Source organism: Gopherus evgoodei, chromosome 5 (assembly GCF_007399415.2).
Source record: "Gopherus evgoodei ecotype Sinaloan lineage chromosome 5, rGopEvg1_v1.p, whole genome shotgun sequence".
Lineage (NCBI taxonomy): Eukaryota > Metazoa > Chordata > Testudines > Testudinidae > Gopherus > Gopherus evgoodei.
In genome coordinates, this window is record NC_044326.1 from 68,555,456 (window position 1) to 68,572,874 (window position 17,419).

At 38.3% G+C, this 17,419-nt stretch overlaps 1 protein-coding gene across 1 annotated transcript in view; it reads right to left on the minus strand.

Moving 5' to 3' along the window:
- Nucleotides 1-17,419, minus strand: part of WDR17 (WD repeat domain 17) — a 75,738-nt gene that overhangs the window by 47,259 nt on the left and 11,060 nt on the right. Inside the window, 5 exon segments of the mRNA XM_030563096.1 lie at nt 986-1,108; nt 1,698-1,949; nt 9,780-10,010; nt 12,408-12,591; nt 14,233-14,361. Coding sequence (XP_030418956.1) covers nt 986-1,108; nt 1,698-1,949; nt 9,780-10,010; nt 12,408-12,591; nt 14,233-14,361 — 919 coding nt within the window.

The window sequence follows — 17,419 nt, forward strand, 5'->3', positions numbered from 1 at the left end:
TGGGACAAGTTGATAAATAGGCAGATGAGAGTAGGAAAGTCGGCAGTGTGGACGGGACAGGAACAATGTGTGCTGAATAAGGGAGGATAAGTATATGCAGCTTTGAAAATGGAGGTAAGAAGCTTAAATTTGATGCAACATTCTCAAAATACTGTCTCTAGGCTGATGAAAGAGTGCAAAAATGTATTCTAGGAAGTTTGAAGAATTCATAGAATAAAAGTGAGAAAGTGGATGACATGCTATAATGTGTTAGCTAGTAGGTAACTTTCCCTTTCAGTCTCTCTTTTTCATGGTAAGAGATTACGTGTTCAACAAAATGTCTTTTCTGATTTTTATACTATTAATCTATTAAGGCCGAGAGAACCAGAATCAATACACAACTTGCATTACATATCTTTACATGTATGCAGTGTTGTTGTATCCATGTTGGTCCCAGGTTATTAGACAGACAAGGTGGGTGAGGTAATATCTATTATTAGACCAACTTCTGTTGGTGTGCATGACAAGATTTGAAGCTTCCAGACAGCATCAAGTGTGACCAAAGATCTCTATAAGCTCAAAAGCTTGTCGCTCTCACCAACAGAAATTGGTCCAATAAAAGACATTATCTCACCAAATTTGCCTTACCTTGTTTACTGTGTAAAGCTATTCTAAGGGGCTACAAGCTTTGTATATTGTTATGAGGTATCTGTTACAAAAAGAGAATGTATATCGTACTTCACTGGGGTTGGGAGCAAGACTGTAGTATTCCTACGTGAGGGACTGCCTAATAAGGAAGAATTTAACAAAAGGTTTGATCTGATAGCGCTTAGTCTGCCCAAAAATGCATTGGTGTCAACAGCTATTTTGATTAACGACTGCAGAAGTAGATCCAAAGTCAGGGAGTTTTGATTAGGGTGTACAGGGTCAGACACAAAGAGAAAGGACTAGATTATTTTAACTTGCAATCACTGCACTGAATTACAATAATAAAATATATACTTACACTTTTTCTTTGGAGGAGAATTGAGCACATGTAAACCATGGAACCCTGTTTTCTTCAACTTAAAATTATCTATAGGTGTTGTGCGTGAAACATTCCAAATACGTAACACTCCAACCTGAGAATCTGAGATTTTAAAAAAAGCTCCATTTATTAATATTTTTTCTACATAAACAAAGTACATAATTTAAGCACCAAATTAATCAAAAAGTGAAACATTGAATTAAATGTATACTCTTAAAATAATGTTACAAGCATGTTTTTACATCTTCATTCTTTGAGTACAGTGGGTAAACCTATCAACAACAGCATAAAATATTCTCTAATTCACCCTTCCTCTCTCTCTACTACTCCAACAATTCTCCCACAATTCAACCACAATTTCCCCTTCACTCTCTGGTTTAGAAAGGAGAAAGGATTGGAACAAGTGAGCTCCAAAAACAACAGAAATGGAAGCGGGGGAGTGGGGAATGGCTTGCTTGCTTATGCCCATCCCCCAGCAAATTGTAATCCATGCTGATAAACCCATGGCAAAACTGTCTGCATCTGTTTTAAGCATTCATTTTTTCTAGAATACATTAAAATATTTCTGTTTCCATTGACTTTAAAGTCAAAGGTACAGAAAAGATTAAACATGAAGTACAGGACCTACTTTGGAGATTCAATGCTATATTTATAACCATTCAATAAACTATCAACAATAAGAAAAGATTACCTCCAGTAATAAACATTCCAGGAGCACTAGGAACCCAGGCTAAGCACTGAACTGATGCTGCTGCACTAGGAAAATTAAATGCTGTGATACAGCAGAGAGACTCAGAATCAACTAGTCGAATGCCATTATGTAAATTAGCAACAAGAAGATAGTCAGTCGACAGAGGGTCCCATTCCAGGGCTGTCACTGGATCCTCCTCATCTGTCCCTTCAAGAGACTCTGGTCTTAGGACATGTTTCTGACTCTTAGAACCTTTAAAAGCAAAAGGCAACAGACCACCTTAAATAAGATATAATGTGCATCAATTACAGTGATTTATGCATGGCTTTGTTATGTCTGCTTAGGCTGGCAAACAATCCATATTTCCCCCCCAACACACTCTGTAGCTTCTTCCACAGGCTGTCCTAGTGAAGCCAGCAAAGCTTATCCTCTGCTGCACTTACTAACAAAGGTCATTCTGACTCCAGCAGACATTTCCACTCCTTCTTTTTTATCTTAATAATAGAAAAAATAGAGTGAAAATGGCTGTTCATGTTCACATGTTTAGATCCTGCAAACCCTTATTCATGGATTTGCAGCATCAGGCCCCAGATGCAGGTTGGTTTTAGGTAAATATATTTGCACAAACAAAATAAAATATGAGCAAAGAAGAGTGATATAAACCAGGAGAAAGATGGTGATAATGAGTCACAGTAATCAACATCATAACATTTTTTTTCAAATGTGAATGGATAATTGTTTTTGTAACATCATTTGTTCAAATTCAGGAGTGGATAAATAACAAATAGAGTCTGAGTATGATGATACCAGAAAGGACCCTTACATCATCTAGACTGACATCCAGTGTATATCAGCACATCAAATATCACTCAGCTACGCCAGCAGTGAGCCCAGTAACTTGTGTTATGATAATCATTACCCAATATTATGGAAAGCTAGCACTGATTTTTGATATTACAAAAAACAATCCCACTCACAGATAACACAAACCTTTGTTTTTTAAAGTGATGGTGTTCTATTCAAAATAAATAAATGAACATGCTGTGCTACTTTCCTAGAAACAATGAATTAATTAATTACCTCTAAATTTATTCAGCTTTTATCTACCCTTGAATTTTGACAACTAGGAATGCCATTAATTTGTCACATTTTGACAAATATTAAAAGCTATCTGTTATCCCTCTGATTGATTTCATTTAATCACTGACGTAGAACAAAAACTACTTCAGTTAGCATTAAAAAACTGAATCAAAAAGTCTGTTCACCGGGGAACATTTTTCTTTGAGTATTAAAATAATTCACACTATAATTTGGTAGATGTGTTTGCTTAGAGGTGTATGGTACTTTTGAGGCAGAATTAAACACCACCTGTTGCTGCTGCTGTTGGGGCAAATAATACACATCAGACTGGATAACAGTGAATAGGTGCATAAATTGATACACATTTCTGTTAGTTTGTCTCAGGCCCAAAGCTAGCACAGTAACATGGGGTAGAGGACTGCATGACAAGAGGTGCTGTTGTGCTTGCCTTCAAAAGTTCATGTACTTAGCGAAAACCATAGTCTCAATCAGAGCCTTTTTTTTTACTTCATTTTTATGAAATAAGGAAAAATAAGATACATATTTACATGATTGTTCAGTATAACAAATATTCCAACATTCAAAGATTCAGAAATATAAAAGTATTGATCCTAACATGAAAGCGGGGTGTAACAAAGATTGTTCATGAAACTAAAGTTGAAATCTCCTTGGATAATGGCATCTAAATTCTTCCACAAAGGCAATCATGTTCAGTTCTTATGTCAAATCACTTTCCTACAACAGGAGAATTAGGTTTCTCTTTCTGTCATGGGTGATGCTCAGCCCTGGGTGTGATAACATTATTTTCAAACAAGAAAAAGGAATTCTCACAAACTCAAGACCACTATAGTCAATTCAATTCAAATATAGAATTCTCAAGACCACTATAGACATTTCAAAAACAGATGGGGAAGCCTCCTTTAATTCATTGGCAGCACCTAGAACTTCTTAAATTCCTTTGCAATTTCTCTCGTCTATCAGTGCTTTAAATACAGCCATTTCATCTGTCACCTTCTCAGTATCTAATCCAAGCAAGTCAATCAAAACACTTGGTGATTCCACTTTCAAGACATCTAGAGAGCTGGTGGAATAGATTGCTGGCAAGATTTTGTATAACTTGGAATTCTTCTCATAAAATCTCCTTTGCAATTCACCACTGGTTTCATCAATCAATTTTTGACAAATTTGGGATCTTTGATGCTCATTTACACTTTGGAATTCTGGTAAGTGCTCAGTGACCATGAAATCTTGAAATTTGGGGGCCAATACCATGGCTCTTTTGGTGGCACATTTAATGTTGATGCTTCATCACACACATCCTTCACAACACGGTACTTGGATCAAATAACTGGGAAAAAGTCTTCAAACATCTCTTGCTTTTGTTGAAGTTTTTCACAGGCAATAGTAATCAATTAAACTCCTTTAGCAAGGTGCATTACTTCCTTCTGAAACTAATTGTTCACATGAGCAAAAACTTTCAAAATCATTCTCATAACCTCAGCTAAGAACAAGAATTTGAGTGATTGTGTAACTTCCAACATCCTTCTTGCACCATATTCATTCACAAAGTCTGACGAATACTCAATCTCTTCCAAATGACTATGAATTATTTCTGTGGTTTTCAGGTGACCAGTCCATCCATTGTTTCTGTGAGTCTTTGCCTTTATACAGAACACTCATTTCATGCCTGTGAAAAAAAACTGTACAGAAAATTACAACTTGAGAACAAACCTGCCACTGCTGAGTTCCTGTCAGACACATGAGAGACCACCAATGTAGATGGTTATTCAAAAGGTGTGTGTATTTGCTTCTTTAATATCGCTTGTAAAAGGATTTGTAAACACCTCCTTTGCACAATGATATAACTTTTACATCATCAAAGCAAGAATAAAGTATTTTGAGGGTCAAGACAATTCATGGAGGTCTTTCAAAATCTGTTGTGTAATATCTTCAGCAGTGAGGCCATGCTATCGGGCCACTCCAATAAGTCTCTTTTTGGCTTTGAAATAAACACAGTAGTGTAAAACAGTGGACGCATTTTCAGGGCTGGCTCCAGGGTTTTTGCTGCCCCAAGCAGCAAAAAAAAAAAAAAAAAAAAGCCGCCGCTTCAGTCCTTGGTGGCAATTCCGCAGCTGGTCCTTTGCTCTGAGAGGGAGTGAGGGACCCGCTGCTAAATTGCCGCCGAAGAGCCGGATGTGCCGCCCCTCTCCGTTGGCCGCCTCAATCTGAATTTCATCAGAAACGTACTTTGCATTTTTCAGAATGGTTTTCAGAGCATCTTTGAATTTTGGACCTTTTCCAACAGTAAACATAAGTAGGTTGATGAAAATTCCTGATGACTTGTTCAGAGTAAGATCTATGTCCTTGAAGTTTATTATATCTTGATCTCTCAGAGGCAACTCATTTATCATAGCAAACTGATGAATTTTTGTGAAGGTTTTAAATAGTATCTGTTTTTTTCAATTTGTGAGGATGACACCAAAGCAGCAATTGTGGCATCTGAAAAAGGAAGTTACGATAAATAAATATCAAATTCATAATTCATTAATGATATTGAGCAAATTAATAAATTATAAAAATTGTAATTTTTTGTATGCTGGATCTACCACATCAAGTTTTGAAGTTTCCCTCAAGATAAGGGGTTTAAAGATTATAGGTGCTAAAGAGTAGGCTTGAGGATACATCAAGGATGTGGAGTTCTACGTATGATTTTGTGCAGGACTTGGGTCTAGATCCGTGATTTAACTCTACTTGATTTGTGAATCTCATCAGAATGACATGAAAATATAAATGTGAAATGTAGAAATAGCAAAAAATTACCTGTAGCTTCTCTTGTCCTTGTTGCAGTCCAATCAGCCATTCTATTCAAGTGGACTCAGCATTTCTCATGTTTGATTAAACCTTTGCCTTGATAAAGTGCATTTTTCCAATTGCAGAATCCAGATTTGATAAAAAAAATATCAGTTCCCATTCCACCAGCATTGCTAGAGTATGCATACACCCACCAAGAAAAACAAAATCAGTTTTAACACAATATTCCAAACACGCAGAGGTGACGTGTGGGGGAAGCATGCTAGGTAACATGCCCCCTCCCTGATTTTTTGGTTTCACCCTCAAATCCAGACCAGGTGGCCTGCTGAGATGACTCAGGAGGTGGAGGTGGTGCTCCCTCCTCAAGCCCTACTGCACAGGGCTGGCCTGAGCCACCTGGCGTCACCGCTTGCCCCCCCATCATAAACAGATAGTTAAGGGTTAATGTCTCTTTTACCTGTAAAGGGTTAACAAACAGTGAACTGGACACCTGACCAGAGGATCAATCAGGAAACAAGATACTTTCAAATCTCGGTGGAGGGAAGCCTTTGTTTGTGTTTTTTTGGGTTTGGCTTTGTTCTCTCTGGGTTCTGAGTGTAACCTCAGGTACCTACAGGCTCTCTAATCTTCTGTTCAGATTTAGTAAGTACAAAGGTAGAAAGGCGGTTTAGTCTTTTTGATTGTTTTTTCTTTATTTGCAAATGTGTATCTGGCTGATAGAGTTCTAATGTGTATTTGGCTGAAAGTATTTTAAATTGTATTTCTGTTGGAGGAGGCTTTTTCTCCAGTTTCTATAAGCTGACAGACCCTGTAACTTTTACCATCTAAAGTACAGAGATACCTTTTACTTTTTTCTTTCTTTTTATTGAAAGTTTTGCTTTTAAGACCTGTCTGATTTTTCCCCCTTGTTGAGGCTCAAGGGAATTGAGTCTGTACTTAACAGGGAAGGAGAAGGGAGGGGAAGGGTGGAATCCCTTTGTTTTAGATTTATGGAGCGTGAATCTGTCTATCTCTCCAGGAGACCTAATTTCTCTGTGTTGTGATTCAAGGAGTTTGAATCACAGTAATCTTCCAGTGTACCCAGGGCCGGAAAGATCTGGGAGGAAGAAAGGAGAAGGGGGAATCCCTTTGTTTAGATTCACGGAGCTTGAATCTGTGTATCTCTCCAGGAGCCTAGGGAGGGAACACCTGGAGGGGAGGAGGAGGGGAGGGAAATGGTTTATTCCCCTGTGTTGTAAGACTCAAGGAATTTGGGTCTTGGGGTCCCCAGGGAAGGTTTTGGGGGGACCAGAGTGTATCAGGCACTGGAATTCCTGATTGGTGGCAGCTTATCAGATCTAAGCAGGTAATTAAGCTTAGAGGAATTCATGCTGGTACCCCAACTTTTGGACTCTAAGGTTCAGATTGGGGAAAGATATTATGACACCCCCCACCCCATGTTCCTCTGCTCCCCCCGAGGGGGCATGTCCCACAGTTTGAAAATCTCTGTGGGGTGGTCACATACCCACCCAGAACCTTTAAATTATGCCCCTCACCCCCATCAACAGTTATGCATCGCCTCTGCAATCATGGCCAGCTCATGCACCACTTTTCATTAAAACAACTCAGCACACCTCCGATATTTATTTTAGGAAAATTAATTTCAATTGAGCTATTTTGAGAGTTCCAAGATCTTATGATATCAATGAAACATTCTTGTATATAACCTTATTATGTTTTGTATTATCTTCTGAAGTAGATGGTGAGCTTGGTTGAGTCTTCCTCTTTATGAGATGGACAAATCATAAATGTGTCCATTTTGAAAACTATTTGTAGCTATTCCACCACGTACAGAAAGGACCTGCGTTTGAAAGTCAGCATGGTGTTGACCTGGGGTAGGCTGTCCTTGTGGCATCAATAGAAGGGTAAAAATCAGCTATTGGCTCTATGCTACATTTTTAGAGAACAAATAAACAAACCCATTTCTCTCTTTTCAAAGTCAGAATGGTAATACAGTGGTAGCCATCACAGTTGCAAATCCATGAAATCCTGTGAATTTAAATATTCAGATTTATTATTGTAAGCAAATTTTCTCAAATTAGAGCAATCCTCAGTGAGAGCTAAACTATCTTCTGGCTCAGACTGTCTTAATAAGGGTTTTCTAGCAACTATTTGGTATTCATCTTCTTATTTAGGGTCTGATCCACTTACGCATAGCCTAACTTTCCTCTTGTGAGTAGTCCTATTTGCTATAATGGGACTATTCAAGTAAGTGAAGTTACTCACATGCTAAACTCTTTCCAGGTTCTGAGACGTCAATTAATTATATTCTCTGCTTGAATGCAAAAGTGTGGAATTTATATTTTAGGCATAGCAGAGTGATGTAAAATTGCTAGATTTTATTCTACAGAAAAAGGCTCCAGTGAATGAGTCCAAGTTGTAATAATGATCTCACTCAAATCAAAACAATCCTTATCAGAAAACTGTAGGCTATACCTCTGCGTTTACACTCATAGGCCAGACTTTAAGGCCAGAAGGGACCACTGTAATCATCTAGTCTGACCTGCACATTGCAGGACACAGAACTTCAGCTATCCCCTCTTGTAATAGCCCCGCCACCTGTGGCTGAGATACTGTAGTCCTCAAATAATGATTTAAAGACATCAAGTTAGAGAGAATCCATCATTTACTCTAGTTTAAACCAGTAAGTGAACCAGGCTGCAAAGGAAGGTGAAACCCCACCCCCACCAGGGTCTCTGCCCATCTGATCTGGCTGAAAATTCCTTCCTAACCCCAAATATGGCAACCTGTTGAACCCTGAGCATCCTGGCAAGACCCACCAGCCATATGCTGGGAAAGAATTCTCTGTAGAAACTCAGAGCCCTCTCCATCTAATGCCCCATTTTCAGTCACTGGGGATTTTTGCTAATAGCAGTCGCAGATGGGCCACATACCATTGTAGGCAATCTCCTGATACCATCCCCTCCATAAACTTATCAAGCTCAGTCTTGAAACAAGTTAGGTTTTTTTGCCCCCCACTGTTACCCCTGGTTTAATCTGAAGTCAATTCTATGCTGCTGGGAGCTGAGATTTCCCCAAGAGTAATGAATAATGCGACAACAAGTGGTAAAAACTCACAATATTATTTGCCAAAGTTCTACTTACCTTTGCAAGTTTCTTACACTCCTGAAATATCTAATTCCTACATCTATTACTCCTATTTTCACCTTCAAATCATTTTGGCCATGCCCACATGTATGTACATGACCCAACAGTAAATCATATATTTTCTTTTTGCTGATGCTTTCCATTAGGCTGAGACAGCACTACGCATAGTATCAGAAAAAGTATAGCCTTTGGAAATGCTAATTTGGTACAAAGAACAGCAGAAGGAGAAATACAAGAATTCTAGCATGGTTTTTAGCACTGTCCAAAAACTCACATCTGGTTTAGAGGAGATTCTTCCTCCCCTAATATTCAAAGTCAGTTGTCAGAGCAAGAGAAAAATACATACCCTGGGACACAAGAATGGTCATCACCAAGGGTCGGCTTTCCTCACCAAGCAGTGAGGCACGTATGAAAAAGAGAATTAACTACTTAGCTCCAAAGGAAAACTCCACATACTCCTTCAAGGAATGTGCATTTAATACAACACTGTGCTCTATGTTGACAGGGGAAAGCTCTCCGATCAGCATAATTCACACTGCCATCTGTAGATCTGCTATTATCTATCAGAGACAGTTCTTTGCCCTGATATGCTTTAATAGGAGACAGAATCTTAGATCTGGGTTCGCAATTGCTGATTTGTTTACAAAAATAGGGGTAGAGGATTGAACATTCAACAATTAGAACATTCAATAACTAACAATCCAAATAAATACAATTAGGAGATCAGAACTTCCTGGCAAACTCAGTACAGGGGCAGATCAAAAGTTTAGAGTAGAGGGCTGTTATCATACCCTCAAAATCAGCTTACTATACACATTTCAAAGATGAAGTGTTGATTTGATAACCAAATAGGATTCAATATAAAAAGACAAAAGATTCTGAATTTTCTTGAACTAATCAGATGTATTTTTGTCATATGCAGTGAGTAGTAACACTACTATACTCTGAACAAATTTTATATAAAAGTTTTTATAAAATCTAAACTAGAGAATATAACAAAAATCGTACAGTGGCCAATAATTACTTAATCAAGTAAATTTTCACCTGGTTGAAAAATAGAAAGACTTCCATCTGTGTGTCCAAATACTACTTTTCCTTTCTTCTTTGGATGCCATCTAAATAGACAAATGTCTGACAAGAAACTATGTGCTTCTTTATGTACAGCTACCCCACTGTCTGGTCCTGAGATAGTCCAAATATACAATGGGCCTCTATGGGAAACAAAAGCAACTGCATCACCTGCATTCCAGCACCAACTAAGTGAGGCAGGAACCCCTGAAACGTTTAAAGAAAAAAACCATGTAAGAACTAGCATTTGAAATGCAGAATGCCATTATCTATCAAATATTCTTAGCCCGTTACTGACATTGGTCTTGAAAAGCAACAGATCTTAAATTACTAGGAAAGTAATACATTAAAAATATTTTACAGACTTCAGTCTAAGCGTAGGCAATTGTGTGTACTTGGCCTGGCATAAAAGTAAACTCCACTTACACATTTTCAAAGAGTGAAAATTTTATGTACTACATGGCAAGCAGACTATACTGTGGTACACATCGTAACTTCCATGAGTGCCAAAGGAGTTATTCATATGACTGAAGATTAGCCTGCTCCTAATATGCTATACGTTTATCCTTACACAAATACTTACTTTACAGTAAAAGTAATGCACTGTTATTAATCAGTTAAAAAACAAAACCACTTGCAAACTTTTACAAAATGTATTTACGTTTTGGCAAAAACCCAGGAAGTCTAATCACAGTGGGCTAACCTACACTAGAAGCGCTACATTGGCACAGCTACACCGATACAATTGCGCCCCCTGTAGCGAATCTGGTGAAGATGCTCTATGCTGACAGGGGAAAGCTCTCCCATCGGCAAAATAAATCTACCTCCACAAAAAGCAGTAGCTATGTTGGCGGGAGAAGCTCTCCTGATGACATAGTGCTGTTCACACCAGCACTTAGGCCAGTGTAACTTTTGTCGCTCAGGGGAGTGGCTTATTCACACTGAAATAAGTAGCAGTGTACACCTGATCTAAGACTACAGGAGCAGATAATTGCACCTGAACTTTAAGGTTTTGTAATCAGTGGGAGTTGTAGGTGCTCAGCGCTTTTGAAAATCAGATCACTTTTCTTTAGGTGCTTAGATATGGACATAGGCACCTAACTTCAACTTCAAGTATCCAAGTTGTAATTGCGACCTCAGCATTTCCCACACTGCAATACTCCACATAATCATAAAAATTAGATTGCAAGGTGTGATTAAAGAACAACCTCTATAATATATATTTCACCAAGCCTCCCATGCACATTTTATTTGGGTACTTTTTTGTAACAGTACCATCAGAGATATCTGATATGCTACGAATGTAAAGTTAATAAGGGGTTTTAACACGAACAGTTTATTCTGAAAATAAAGTGGTGAGCAACATAGGAGGTACATAACTGGGATATGGAAACCATCTCCTTCAAATTCAGTCATGGACTCTGGTAATTTAGGATTGATCAATTGGTTCTTAAAAATATAAGTTCCAGTACTGATTTTAACCCATATCCTGAGCAAAAGTAAATTCTGAATCAATTCAGATTTCCCTGCCCACTATTTGTGCTCTCATGTGACCTTTAGATCTCACAGCATGTAAGGTTTTCAAAGGCATGCCATATAGTCTAGAAAATAACAAAATGGAAAGCCTCAGAGCACCAGAAAGTTTGAGAAGCCCAAGAGAGGCTCCCAGGCCTTCTGGACCTAACAGAACTTGAAAAAGTACAGAATCGAAGAGGGCACATGTTGAAGAAACTGACTGCAGGAAAGCACCTGGGGTGCACTAGCTGCTTGCAGGGAAGGAACTCGGGCTTGTTGCCGAGGAACTAATTACACTCAGCCTGTTGGAAAACACATGGGAAGAGAATAGAGTTGGATAAACAGTTTCATACTTTTGAGAAGAGCTAGCTGCACATTAGGATGTTTATCTAAACTGAACCAAAAACTATATTTTAGATAGAATTTAAGTGTGATCATTATTAGTAAATAGCCTCATCTGAACAGCAGCCTTTATCAGGGTCGCCCAGAGGATTCAGGGGGCCTGGGGCAAAGCAATTTTGCAGATCCCTTCCATAAAAAAAAGTTGCAATACTATAGAACACTATATTCTTGTGGGGGCCCCTTCAGGACTCGGGGCCTGGGGCAAATTGTCACCGCTCCCCGCCCCATCTAGGCAGCCCTGGCCTTTGTTGTAGACCAGGTTTTATTTGTGTTCAGCCTTGCAAAACTGTCATGAAAATTCATATCCAAATCATAAATCATAATTGCCTACATTTCAGTATGATGACTGATGATAATTTATACTATTTTACTTGCCAATAAAAAACAAACAAACTTGCGCTGAGTTTAATGCATTTTGAAAGGCTGCTTTTGCTGTAAGAAGAGTTGAAAAATTCAGTTTTTCAGCAATTACTATACAGTTCAGAACAATGTACAAAAACACTATGTTTTATCATATTCTATAATGAACTACAGTAGAAGTGAGGCTAAAGAATTTTGTGCTCCATCTATAGCTGCTCTACTTCTAAAACTTTCTCTACCAATCATTCAACATTTAGTACATTGCGAGTATTTCTGCTATTTTAAAGATGAAGAGCTATAAGAAATAAACCTCCGTGTCTCTGATACCTTTTGTACTGTCCAGTTTTGCAACAGCTTTTTGTTCAGCCACATTCCAAATGATCACTAAATTATCTGCACTGGCACTTGCAAACATGTCAGGGTTGTGGGGACACCAAGATATTGCTGTGATTGTCTTTTTATGCTCAGACATAATTGCCCGGAGTTTGAATTCATTGTATCGGTGATCCAACTAAAAAAAACAAAACAAATGTATTTTAGATACTCAAATTTCAGTAAACTCGCTTAATATCTATGGCATATATTGCTAAGTTGGATAGTGTAGCAGCTCAAGTCACTAATGGACAAGAATATGAAGCTTACCATACTTAAAAATCTACAATTTGATTTCCACTGCATTTAACAAGTCCAAGTATTTGCAACTTTAATAAGCTAGGTCTATATACATTTTATTAGCAGGGAAAATGTGTCAATATTCAGTTAGGCCCCTCCCCCCCTCCTAAAAAATTACTTCCATGTGTTTCATATATTCTTTTATTTCACTTCTATAGCACTGCTCATATCAGCATTTTCAAGTACTTTACAGGTATTATACCTATTTTACAGATGGCTAAACTGGAGCAGAAAGAGATTTGTCCTACGTCACACAGCCAGTCAGTGGCAGAGCTGAGAACAGAATTTATGATTCATGGAACCTTGCTCTAATCATAGACAAATAACAATTTGACACTGGAATTAATGGAAAGCTACTGAATCAACCTAAAACATTTACTCATGATATAGTGATTTATAAAACACAGTGGGTCTCATCTTGCTTTGAGTGAAATCAGTGGGAGATTGCAATATCGAGCAATTAACATAATCCCCAGGAACCTTTATTTAGTGCTAATGTGTATCCAACCCTTCAAATCCAGAAGCTCCAGAATTTATGGATCAACCTATGTTTGTCTCATTTTAACACAACATGATTGATTAAAGACATAGTAAAGATATAACTCTGATTTTTTCACTTTAAGTCAAACTATTAATATTACTTTCATGTATATTTTGTGGTTCACTGTCCTTAACTTGCTTTTTTTGGTTTAGTACAACAAAGAAGGAGAAATGACCCAGGGAGAAGCTCCAGTATACAAGGTTTGTTGTACATATGTAATACAATACATATTGTATTAATGGATACTATAATTTTGACTATATTTTGTATGCCATTTTTAATACTCATTTTTTTGGCAGTATAAACAATGGTTAGTACTTTGCAGCCCACAGGCAGTGGGCAAGGCTTCAGTTTATCCCCTCACTTGAGCTCCATAATATGCACCTCACTTACTCTATTTGCTGCAGAGAAGTTTTTCCCTATTACGAATAATTGTTACACTCTCAAACCAGAGATGGATTTAAAACTGGGGGTTTCTTAAAGTTAATATAAAAAACAAACAAATGCAGCTTGCACACACCCCACACCAGCTCGGTCTCATGCGAGTATACCAGGAACTCCTCTGGGCTCACTTCCGGTTTCCCCACTATGTTCCATTTAAGGGAAAGCATGCAGTTAATCTAATCCTGACATTTCCTTATCAGTGCTACACAATTCTGAAAGTGATGCACAAGCCAGCATGCAATCTTGCTCCCTCTCTCATACCTACACTAGCTCTGCAATGCTGACCTGAGAAACAAATTGTAACAATATTTTTTTTAATTGTTTTGGAGTAGATCTGTTGAGTAAAAAGATGCCAGTTCTACACAGTCACTTTTCTGACTACAATCACACTTCAAAACTACTACAAGAACATTTCTTGAAACAGATGAAAGTGAAGTAGAAAGCAAAGAATATTGTTCTAAAGTAAGTGGTTTATTGAGAAAAAAGTAATCTTACCTGGTAAATATAAATAGCAAGCGTGGCACAATAAGCAAATCTGTCCCCACTAGCAGCGCATACATCTTTGTTCCAAGGCTGACATCCAGCAGCTAAAAGGCCCACTTGCTTAACTTGTGACATCTTTGCCTATAAAAAATAAATATATGGAACTGAAAAATACACAGGACACTTTTTAATGAGCCAACAATGCACTTTTGTTCAACAATATGTTTACAAATATATCCTTTAATTTTATAAATCAAAGCCATATGTTCTCTGAGATACAATGAATATACCAGGAATAAAACCATGCAGATATTCATACTATGCAAGGAAACGGGTTTAAGTCCATTGGCAAACATACATGCAGGAAGAGACAATTGAAGACAATAGAGCTGATTTAGAACAGCTGAGGATCTGTCCCAGTATTTCTTTTTGTTATTTCCTGTAGTAAAATTCAACATTTACTATTCTTAAATCTAATTCCCCACAAAAATGTGTGGGTAAAATACATCATGTACCAAACATCTCAATGTAAAACAAATTAAGCAACATATTTTTCATGATTTTTTTTCTTGAATTTTTAAACCATTATAGACTAATTATTTAATTCCTACTCTCTCTTTTTGGATCAGTGAAAACGTAATTTTTCGTATCTTCTCAGCATTCTCCATCTACAATAAAAGATTTAAAATGCATCAGGAAAAATAAATAGGAAGACAACTGACATATGTTAATGTATTGTTAAACGTCTTTGTGGACACAATCTTACCGCTTTGTAACAGGACTCTCCTGTTGACCCACCTTGTTAGTAGGTATTAGACACATGAATAATGCTGCAGAAGTACTGCTGGATCATTATGGGAGTGGCTCTATAGAGAGAATAGGCCCCACAGGGAAAATCAAGTTCAAGAAGGAAGCTTGAGATGAGATTTATGCTTTGTTATTGTGTCTGAGTTACTAGTTTCGCTGGGGATGAGATAGTGAATCAGCCCATTCACATCCTTCGTATAGTGCTCCATGACCAAGACAGCACACGTATCTGCACATAAATCATCTTTGCTATACTGAGAGCAATTGCAAAAAGAAACCATTTAACCTCTATTCCTCCCCACAAATTAATTACTGCAGGGTAAAACAAAGCAGGGTATGATATCACAATCTCACTCGCAGTGGGAGATACAGATTACTAATGAAGTTACTGATGCCTTAAAAATTCCAAAACAATTTTCATTTATATTAATACATAAAACTTATATTTAATACGAAGATTAAAACATTTTTACAGTTCTTTAAGAACAGTGAAGCATATTCTCAACTCAACACACAGTGCATTAGCTGTGCAATTCCCATCCACAGGCACTTTTCATGAGTTGACAATGTGCCCTCATTTAATATTTTAAATGAAAAATAGTAGGTTTTGTAAAAATATGAATTAATCTATGGTTCAAGTGACAGTGAGGGCGGGAGGGAGAGAGAAAAGAGAGAGACAAATCCTTTGCACTCTAGATCAGTGGTTCCCCAATGGTGTTTTACAGCCTCCAGTAGTCCACAGAAGACTTCTAAGTGCTTCCATTTTGGTCTTAGTATGAAGCATCTGTCAGTTTCCAAGCTTGCCTGAAGAAGAGCTCATTGTAGCTCAAAAACTTGTCTCTTTCACCATCAGAAGTTAGTCCAATAAAAGACAGTATTTCACCCACCCTGGCTCTCTAGTTTCCAAGCAGAGAACATTCCTACTAGTATAGGACTTATCCAGACTAGGACACTTTAGGGATTCCAAACACACAACATCATCACTGCTTCATGCCTTTCCTTTTGTGTGTTTCTCTGGCATAATTTCAGCCATGATTAAATTTGCAGAGGACACAAAAAGTGGAGGAATAGTAAAAACACATGATGACAGATCCAAACTCCAAAGTGACTCCAAAGTGAGATTACAGTAGTGGGGGCTTCAGGCATTGAAGGGGAGACTGAATACTAATTACTATTAGTTAAGCATTGACAGGGTAAAGTCAAAGCAAAGGAAATAAATAGCACCAATACAAAAATAAGGGTACACAACTAAGGATCCATACCTATCACATTATAGTGAGTTATTGTTTATTTTCCACTGTCCTAATATTACTTTAACATGCAATGAAGTACAATAGGGAAAGTGTGAAATCAGACTGGGAAGCTTGGAGAGAAAATTCCTTAAGAAGCGGTTCACCCTGTGGCTTGCAAAATCCACTCACATTGGGCAAGGAGGACTCTGTCATCCAGTGTGGGCCATCAGCTTCTGCAATTGTTAGTGCCTATGTTAGTGCTGCAGCTCTAAGCAGTTTTGCCCTGGCCTCCATGTTCAGGAAACGAGCATACACGTACTCTCAACAAGAAGCATTTCCCAGAAAGTAACCATTGGGGCTAGGCAAATTTTGTGGTCAGCCAGTTCCAGGAACCCCGCCCCCCCCCCCCCCGAGGGTGGTAACAGGCATCTATAAATCTCCTAATTAGGAGAAACCTGGCCAAAAAACTGAACACGTCATTACCCTTATAAATTGCCCACCGTGCAAGCGGTGGGCAGGGAGAAAATGCAGAAACCTGTACCCGTAACCGAGCCTGATCAACTCGAGGTCTCCCTCGGCTCCGTGTTCTCAGAAGCCTACCCGTCTGCCGGTGGTAATGAAACTTTTGTGGTTTGTGTGTGTAAGTATGCCTAGCTGCTAATTCTGCTAATTCTGCTAACTAACTGAGCCTGTAATCGTGTTGTAAGCCGGAGACGAAAGCCGATTCTAGCCGCCCCAAGGCTCCTGCGAGGGGAAACCCACTGACCAGGAAACCTTGAACGCAAGGGGGATTGGCCGGAGTCTCACGGCAATCTTTAACAGTCTTACTGCATTTTTTACTTAAACGAGTAATTGCATTTATGCTTAATAATAGCACCAATAGCACCCTTACTAACCCTTGGAAGGACCTGAATAACTACTGGGACCTAGAGCGGTACCAGGGTCAGCTTCTGTTTGTAATTGCAGTATTTTTATTATTTGTTCTAGTATTATATTGTAGGCCCAAGTTGTAACTAGTATTAAGTTGTTCCTCATCCTCACCTGTGACCCATTCAATAGACCCTCAATTTTAACTCCACGACTCATTGTTTGCGTTATCCCCATTGCTACCTTCAGGGCACTTGTCACCCCTCCCGAGGACATCCAGTGATCGAGCCTCC